General features: G+C 41.2%; 1 protein-coding gene across 1 annotated transcript in view; it reads right to left on the bottom strand.

Annotated features, from left to right (window-relative positions):
- fancl (FA complementation group L) overlaps nucleotides 1–9722 on the bottom strand; it is an 18359-nt gene that overhangs the window by 5185 nt on the left and 3452 nt on the right. Inside the window, exons 6-7 of the mRNA XM_035662951.1 lie at nucleotides 4539–4635; nucleotides 1932–2000 (exon numbers count right to left, since the gene is read on the bottom strand). Of these exons, the coding sequence (XP_035518844.1) occupies nucleotides 1932–2000; nucleotides 4539–4635 (166 nt within the window). The remainder of the gene's footprint in view (nucleotides 1–1931; nucleotides 2001–4538; nucleotides 4636–9722) is intronic.

Raw genomic sequence — 9722 nt, 5'->3', positions numbered from 1 at the left:
TGTTGTGAAATACACGTCCCAGAGCTGTAGGGGGAGCTCGTTGAGAAAACATGCGATGACAAAAGTGAAAACCAGCGAAGAAATGGCTAGAGTTGCCAAGTTCCCCTTTAAGATCATACCAAAGTTTTCAAATGACATACAACAAATCATTCATACTTTTTTCAAATAAACAATATATATTTTAAATATTTGTTTATGTATTTTTTAGAGCCTGACCGATATATTGGCCTATCAGAGACATAACGCTACTGTAGGTACATATTAGTGTCACTGCAAAGTTCATCCAGCAGAGGGCGCTGTGATTTACAATCCTGTGGCAAACAGCACAGAGTGGGAGAGAAGAAGCAGCTCTCAGCAACGTCGACCAGAACTGGTGGTAACACGCACATTGTTAAATGATTTAACTTAAATATTCTTTCATGAAGTTGTTTAGGAATGCAGCCTTCGGAGGGCTCGTCGTATCGGTAATGATGTCCTTCTGCATTGTCAAACTCTCGCTCCGACTGTGAACTCCCTTTCAACGACCGTCCCTTTATGCAGCCACAGAGGAAGAGCCAACGTCTGCCATCATGAAACTCAATGTGATTCTAAGTAGGGTCAGCACATAAATTATACAGCAATTCAGTAGAATATCATTTTTTTCCTTTTGGGTTGGTCGACCATTATTATGGAAAGCATGGAAACCAGTTTCACCGTAATTTACCAGGCTGCTCTAAAAGGAAGGAAATAGCATCAATCTTTAGTGCTGAAGTCTCCGAGGTCAAGGATGAACCTCAGCTCTTAAGCCGAGTCCTTCAAGTCCTCAACAAAATTGAATTTTGAAACGGGCAGACTCCTGAACAAAGACTGTAACTGCACTCACATACATGCTACACTTCTTTCTGCTGAAAGCTGAATTAGTGACTGTCCTCGACCGGTTGAAACCAGAGATTGAGATTGAATGTTTCTATTGGCCGATTGCTCCTATAAAACCAACGTTTCCACTCTGCAGTCTGCGGCCTGCTACGTAGCGGTATATGTTACAACACTTACAGAAACTTTTACAAACAGTGTGAATGTGCTTCTAGTGACTGTACAAGCTCCAGTGGACTGTGTGTTTGCAGTGTGGATACAGAGTCTGACAGCAGCTGTATTCATGCTGTTGTAAACGTTGGGTCGGTCCACTCTACCGGTGTTAGCGACCATATATTTGATTCTCTCTGTTTCATTTTTTTTTTTTTTATTTGCTGAGAGGGAGAGAGCTAAATTTAGAGGTTTAGTCACACATACATATTATTTATTATGTCTATCCCACTTCTACCCTTTGCTGTGGTGTGTGTGTCTTGTTTTTAGATGCAGATTCTTTAACTTACTGCATTACGGCTGCATTAGAGCCACAGCAGTATCTCTAGGGCAGTTTTTTATAATCTTCCACATACAACTAAGAAATTCAGGAGCTTTTGGACTCTGAATGGACGAGTGGTACATTGCTGAAGTTATTAACAGAAGTTAAAAAATGCGACATCCTGAGGACATTTTAGGTGCCATAATCAGAGCGGACCTTGTCTGATGATGATGTGAGAAGATCACAGAACGCATACAGACAAGCTGCACAACATGAAGGTTAATCATTAAAAACAGCAGACGGCAGCTCGGCCTCTTACGAGCTTGCTGACCATTTTCATACTTGAAATATTTGAACATTGAATTACATTTCAATGTTAACATTAATAACTTTTTTTCTGAGGTCAATGTTAATTCTTGTGGTATCAGTTCTTTTTATTTCGTGGTTCATTTGTATTAAATAAAACAGGTTTTGATTTGTAAAATACTTCAAATACTACAAGTTTTTCTATCAACGCTGACACAAAAACACCTTTTGATAAAATGTTAACCAGAAATTCAATTCAGAGACAGAGAAGTAGTTTTGGTATCTGTGCACATGAACATACCTGTGGTGTCCAGGTTATGACCAGAGGGACCGGCAGGTCAGCGGAGCATTCGGGGGCCTCTGCAGGGTGCTGTGGGTGTTAAAGACAGGACTGATGTACACAACGGTAATATTCCAGCAGCTGGGCATCAAACACATATTGTAAAATAACTGAATTGTACAATTACAGTGGTTTTCTATAATTAAAATACAGTTTTTAGCTTTAATTTTACATAAAATCTTATGTAATTGTCTTTTTAGATAGATATTTACACTGTAAAAACAATGCAATGACCTATAAATACAGGCAAACTGCTATAATGCAAATAATCAGGCTTAAATTGACAGAAGAGTGCTGTTATTAGATTTTTCTTATTTTAATCTGAATTTTAAAAGTTATAGAACTGTTATAAATGTCATTATCTGTGAATTTACAGTAATTATTGCTGTTTTCACTGATACAAACTTGAACTTTGACTTGAACAACACAACTTTTTTGTGTGTCCATGTAAAATTACCGAACAAATATTTTTTTTTACTGTTACTGTCATTAATTTACATAATTTTTTAGAAATGTATCAACCGTATTAACAGTTTAATCTATTAAATAAACAGTAAATATAGATTATAGATTTGCAAATGTATTTTAACTTTTTATGTTAAGAAAAGAAAAAATTCTAATAATTTACAGTTTTCAATTTTTTTACATTAGATATGTAAATTCACAGAATATTATTGTAATTTTATTAATATTTCCATGTAATTAAACAATACAGAACAAATCAGTCAAATAAACAGGAAAAAACACGTAAACTTTCAGATTTCTTTTACAGTGTATCTTAAATTAAGACTTTATTTAAATGTAAAAAGCACCACAGTCTTGATTTCCGCTCATAATATATGAAATGTGAACCCAAAGATGCGTCTTTCTCTGTCATTCTACGACCTTTGTGACCCCGAGTTTCGGTGCTCCACAGTAGTTTGTTGTTTTATATTTCCTCTCTCTGTTCACCTTCAGCTAGCTACTTTCCGTCCTTTTCCCCGCGCTCTCCCTTCCTCCCTCCCTCACTCCCGCCTGCCATCCAAGCCTCCGTGTGTCCGTGCCAGTGCTGCCTCCTCCCTAACTGTGCCTGGTGAGGGATGACCTGGCGCTGGATCTGGCGGAAGCAGCTGGAACGCGGGGAGCTATTTTTACCCGGTGCCAGAGAGGGGCGAGGAGGGCCAGGTGGGCAGGTGGGCGCAGAGTGGGGTCCCACCACCCTCCTCTGTCCCCGGTGGATGTCATCTGGGCTTAGGTAAGCACCACCTCACCGTGCCTCCAATACGCCACCCCGCTGTGAGATACTTACAGCCCTGCCAGCTCCTACACTTTACCCACAATTCACTGCAAATGTTCTCACATTTTACAACCACTAAACCTCCAGTTTCCAGTCACACCAAGAAAACATGAACATGCAAGATTTGATCTTGTAATAAGACGTTTTCTCAGATCTCATTTCTCATTATAGACCCTGAAATACATTTTTTGGTTTCATTTTTTAGCTTTGGTCATCGTTTCCATCACTAAAAGTAACATTTTAAAGTCCAAGTTAATTGAAACTGACAGATGCTAACTTGCAATTAGCACAAATAATCATCTATATGGACAATATAGGGTTATTGAGGACACAGAAGAAGCCATATTTCATTTCCCAGTGGGCTGATTTTGATTCATTTTGAGGTTATGGAGGCCCATACTGTACATTTCTAACATTTCTGGGTTGGCTGCCAAATACACTATAAGGGGAAGTGTCATTTGTAAAGATGTTCCCAGATTGCCCACTTCTGCTTTATATAAATAACAGAGATCGTATTGTTCTAAACACCTGGTAGTAAAAGAGTATCCAAACTGAACCTGAAACTCCAACTAATCAATGACGGTTTTATATTTTGCTGAACTCTCTCAGACGCTCAGACTTTGCTGTAGCAACGTCGCTTTGTTCTCAGATCTCTGGCGAGTACAACATTGTGATAACTGATGCTTTGTACAGGTTAACACAATGCAATAACCTCCTTTTGGAGTAGTGGTTCTTATAACGGGGCCTTGAGCCTTTTAGACATCTTAAGATTCATTCAAAATGATCAGATTGGAGACGGAGAATGGAAAAGTAGTACTCTCTGATCTACGATTCAGCACTAAAATCAGCCCAACCCATTGACCATTAAACACTCTGTCACCTCTTATCTGGCAATTTGGAGCAGATTTTGCTTTTTCAGCAGCTTCATTTACCTTTTACCTACAGCAGGTACAGGAGACAGCAGCTATGCAGATGAGTGTGGGTGTATTGGTTTTCTCTGTGCTCCATCCTGCTGAGGTCTGTGTGGAGATGTTTTATCTGTGCTACATCTCAGTCACAGCAGGTTATCATGTCTCTCCACACCCTCTCCAGTTTGACCTAGATTTAGGGGCGCAGATGTAAATCACTGATTCGCTATCAGCAAATTGAACGCCCCGTACGTGTTCGGTGAAGTCGGCCTGTTTGGATTTGGATGGGCTGTAGGTCGAGCTATTTCATCTGATGATGAATAATTTCCAGTGTGAAAACGATCCTCGCAGTGAACTGAGTGAGGGAGAGGGAGTGCGTCTTACCTTAGACTTGAGTTTAACAGTGAGGACGTGCTGCCTTCCTGAGGAGTCCTCCGCCTTCAGTCTCAGCGTTTGGAACTCGGTGTCGATGGAGAGCAGCCTGAAGATGGACGCACACATAATACATACGCAATCAATCAAAACCCATTCACAGAGAAGGGTAACACATAATTCTGTAAACTGACAGCAGCCATCATCCGCCGTTAATCACGGCTGCAGAGAGCAATATTGAGACATCAACTGTACCTTCAGATTTATCACTGCGGCCACCGACACAGTGACATTACATCAGGCTACGGCTCCACATTAACTACAGGCTTCTCTAAATTCTCATTTGTATTCTTCTCCAGAAAGTGCTTCTTTAATGCTCTAATGGAGGAATGTAAGAAATCCTGAGGCTGAGAGCATTATTTTCATGCTGAGTCACCATAGAAACATCCTGGTTTTTATGCTTTATAATAAAACTGGAAGCAAAGACTCCCCTCACCAGACTGATGCAGGGAGAGCACGTTTCATGACGTGATAAAATAACAAAGAATAATTGTGATGAACAGAGGTATATTTGATATTTATGCAACAATTCAAAAGGAACATAAAACCGTAACCCTTTCAAATACCCTTTACTTTCTCCCACAGTCCCCTACTGCTGTAACTGCCTTCAAAAGCTGCTTACCCTGAAACAGTTTCACTGGCTCGGGTTTTAAGCAAACATTTCTGTCTCTTGTTTGCCCAAAAGTGAAATTCTACAGGTGAACGCTGGGATTTGTGAGCATGTATCAATTTCATATCAAACTTAAATTAAATGTGGCAGAATCCAAAGAACATGGACCAAACTCCATCTATATTAAGACCAAACCTACAGCTGGTATCAACTGGAGCTGCAGACATGAGTCGTTTTTAATCAGTTAATCTTTTTTTTACCAAAAAAAGTCAAAATTCTCTGATTTCAGCTTCTCCAATGTGAATATTTTCTGCTTTCTTTCGTCCGCTACGACAGAAAACTTAACATCTTTGGATTGTGGACAAAACAAGACATTTGAGGATGTAACCTTGGGCTTCAGGGAACAACTAATCTTTTAATTGAGAAAATGATCAACAAATCAATTAATAATGAGAGCAGTGTATCTGATAAGAAAAACCCTGTTAATGCGTTGTGTAAACCTATGGTAATACAACCTGAACACACGCTGAAGAAGTGCTGTCTGAGTCGTTTGCTTTATCTTCCCGTCATTGCTTTACCCTTTGCCAAACAGTTTCCATTGATACTGTCCAGGATGGTTCTGTGTAACAAACCAGTCAGCCATAGTACTAAAGCACGGGGCCGTCATCTATTGGTTATCAGCTGGAAGGAAGACTCCATATGGTGCATCCCGAGCTTTAATGCTTATTTTAAGGGCTGGGTGAAGTGAGGGGTTTGACAGGACACACGACTCGGATCAACGGACTGCAGACAGGAACAAAGTCTACGTCACTGTTTGAGCAAAACCAGTGTTAGAACAACACTACAAGGACTTCAGCAGTTCCAGGAGTCGGATTCAAACTCCTTTAAAACGACGTGTGTCCCGGTGACCTCAGGATGGGTTCACGTTTTCAAGCTCGAGTCAACCTGTAAATCAGAGCCCCTCCTTCCCGAGCCAATTATAACCTATTGAAGCTGAGGACAAACCCTGATCCTGGCACCAAACGCCGCTGTCAGATTTACTGCTGCACTATGAAGGAGTCAGCCCACCTCTCGAGTCTCTCTCTAGTCTACCGAGACCTGAAGACTAAAGGACCTATCTGAGACAAAGGATGAGGACAGTCCTCCTCCAGATTTACAGTAAGTTACGATGGACGCTCTGCGGCGAGGCTGACGCCGCCGTATATCTGCTGAGGATTTATGGAGTGTGTGAGAGAGGAGTGATGTGCTCGGGAATGACACACACACACACACTTAGGGAAGTGATGGAACGATGGGAGACGGTGTCCGATGTGCCAGATTCATAAAAGTGTCTCAAACGCTCGCAATCAAACGCGGGCGAAGGGCAACACACATCTCAAACATGCAATATCCTGATCACACCGATCTCACTCCGTGTCCCTTTCTTGCATGCTGACCTGATAAATTTCTACTCCTGCGCAATTTCACCGCCCCCGTCTCTCTATCTCTGAAACCATCTGCATATTAAAATCTCCCGAACTAGGTGCCCTATCTGCTCCCTGTAACACACACCCCTCACCACGCCGCATTTTAGGGACGCTCCAATACCAATACGGAATATTTACAGGCCGAAACGAACCAGCAGCAGCTCAGAACCCCCTGAACACCCAGGTACGCCTTTACAAAAAGAGACATAAAACACCCATTACTGCTAACAGCAATACATACACAAATCTGTCAGGCAAGACCGGTTAATAGACCTACGCGAGCGGAGGAAGTTACAAGCATCCAATTGAACAAATCAATAAATAAGAAGTTGAATCGTTGAAATAAAGTGCAGGTGATTTGCAGAGTGCATGAATCAAAAGAATGCCGGTTCTCTCAAAAGGAAAATCTCTTTAATGCCTCTTCAGTCATGACACCTGAGTAAATCACTGCGTATCCTTTGTGTTCTGCAGCCACCAGGTCTGATGGGCAAACACACAGTACGAGGGGTTTTTGCACATATTAGACATTATAACATATTTTTAAAGGAATTAAATTAATCTTTTACTGCCCGCTGTTCCACCTGCAGGACATTAGCACTATAAAGACTGCTTTTAATGTGAAAAGCTACATAAATATTACCATGTATAATATACTGTATGTATTGAGTTTACTGAATCCACATTAGTGCTGCACCTACTAGGAAACGGGCCAATACCGATTTAAAGAAATTTTGAATAACAATTTGGCCGATAGTCAATTCTTTTTTGTTGTTATTTATTCAACTTTTTTTTGCCGGGAAACAAAGAAATCTACAAAGATAAGTTTATCTTCCTTGTCTCTCTAAGATCTGAGACACAGAGCTGGACAGCCGCTCACTTTGTTAGGGCTGTCACTTTTTATTCAAATTTTGTTTTAACGTGGTTAATTTTTGAAGTGTAATTAAATGAATGAATTGAAAAGTTAGTCGATATGTGTTTGAAGTAGTTTGCCTTGTGATCCAGCAAAGGTTGCTCCACTATCAGCCCGACCTATTGCATGCCCTACTGACCCGTCTTTAAATGAAGTTAGTGATGTTACGTCATTTACTACGGATATGGAGGACGCCCTGAGTGGACAGTCGCGACACCAAAGCATCGAAGAAGCTTCTGTCGCCTTTGTACGAAGCAGCTGTCTGACTCACTTGCTAACGTTTGCTCAGCAGCGAGGATGGACCACTGGTTCCCAATTGTATTCAGAATTTAAGAGAACTTATATACTAAGTAGTTTGTTCATTTCTGTGAAGAAAACTAAATGAAATTGATATTTTTAAAGTTTATATTATTTAATATCTAGACCTGAACACAGTGTATACTGACAGAGCCTTCACTCTCTGACATCCTGCTTTAGAAATGTGCACACAGTTTACTGCTAATAGAATTAGTATCAGGGAGAAGAAAACACTACATTTGGCAATGCAAATAAACTGCCTATTTAAGTATTTACGGTTGTATAAAAAGTTCCTAAAAATATCAGAAAAAGTAATCTCTGATTAAATATTCACAGGAAATAAACTAAAAAATGCCTACAATTCATTCAAATCTCTTTTTACACAAACTTCCTGCAGGTATTGTGTTCACTGTTGTACAGTTAATGAGTTGTTCTCTACTGTTATTGCTATGCATCAAATCTAATGTGAAATATTCATACAATATGTCACTTAGTCAGTTTACTCAATGATCAGAATCAGAATCAGAAATACTTTATTGATCCCCGGGGGAAATCTGTTATAAATCTGGGGGATATAGAGTAAAGTAGGGCTGGAATAAAAGGGCAATAAATGGGAAGAAATGCGTCTTATTTCACTCTGTATTAACAGAGGTCAAACCAGTGCTCAGTATCCACCGACCAACTTAAGGTGCAGCATTTTCCCAACAGTCTTGGGAGTGAAAAAGTCAGTGCATCGCTCACACACACACTTCCATCTCGCCTCCTCCGAGGTCTCACACCCGGGATGGCAGGCACTAGCCGCCGCCCCTACTTGGCCGTGATGGAAACAGCGTGACAGTCAGACGTCCTGCTGGGAAGACTGATGAGAGCATCCCATTTGCAACTCCGCAGCCAAGTGAACCGCTTCCTTCCAGACGGCGCACACCACGCACGTCGGTGCTCCTGAGTGTGCGCATGTCTCTGATTTCGTTTTTGGTGAGTGTGTGTGGGTGACGACAAAGTGATTAATGAACGGTGAGATCAACACATATGTAGTTCTCATGCAAAATGATGGTGGAGGAAATAGAGGACGATGTAACGCGCTAACAATGTATGTGCACAAATAAATAAATAAATAAATAAATAAAGCACACTAATCTCATAAAGCACAGACACCTCTGTATTAATTAGCTTGGTTTGCAGTCTAACTGTGCTAACCAGGACATTTCCATTACTTACCGGACGTAAATCCCAGTACTGTTTGTGATTGCATTTACATCACATGATTATAGGAGTCATTTATTAGCTGGCCTAATAACGGGAGAGAACAAATATGAAATAAAAAAAGAAAACATGTTAGAAAGCATCTAATCCCTCAGCCCTTGTGGCCCGATAGAGGCCTCAGAAGAACAGTGTGACAGAGCGATAACACCGCGAGGAGAAGACACACCGTATGTACACCGGGAGGCGCCAGCTGTGCCCCGTAATGAGCCCCGGAGCTTCCAGGGCCACGTTCCCGGGGCCACCGAGTGATGGCGGCTGACCTACTTGACCTCATTTTCCATTAATTAACACATGGTATGCCGTCTCCAACCAATTAAGATGACCACACTCTCAAATGCAGAAACGGAGACACACGGCGAGATAGAGATGGAGAGAGCGAGGAGAGAGAAGACTCACTTTACCTGGCCCAATCAGCAGACAGAATTACAGCTGGAAACCCCTGGTGGCTATTAGCACGCCCCGTACCAATTAAGACGCTAAGCGAATCTCGAGTGCTTTGGAGATTGAGGCCCACTGCGTATAATGCCTCCTAACCGTAACACGACACTGAAAATGATGTTAGTCCCATTTCCAGCATAAAGCATACCTTC

Source organism: Morone saxatilis, unplaced genomic scaffold (assembly GCF_004916995.1).
Source record: "Morone saxatilis isolate NCDOM2014 unplaced genomic scaffold, NCSU_SB_2.0 Contig19, whole genome shotgun sequence".
Lineage (NCBI taxonomy): Eukaryota > Metazoa > Chordata > Actinopteri > Moronidae > Morone > Morone saxatilis.
The sequence above is the reverse complement of the archived record's forward strand: the minus strand, read 5'-3'. Positions and strand labels throughout refer to the sequence as shown.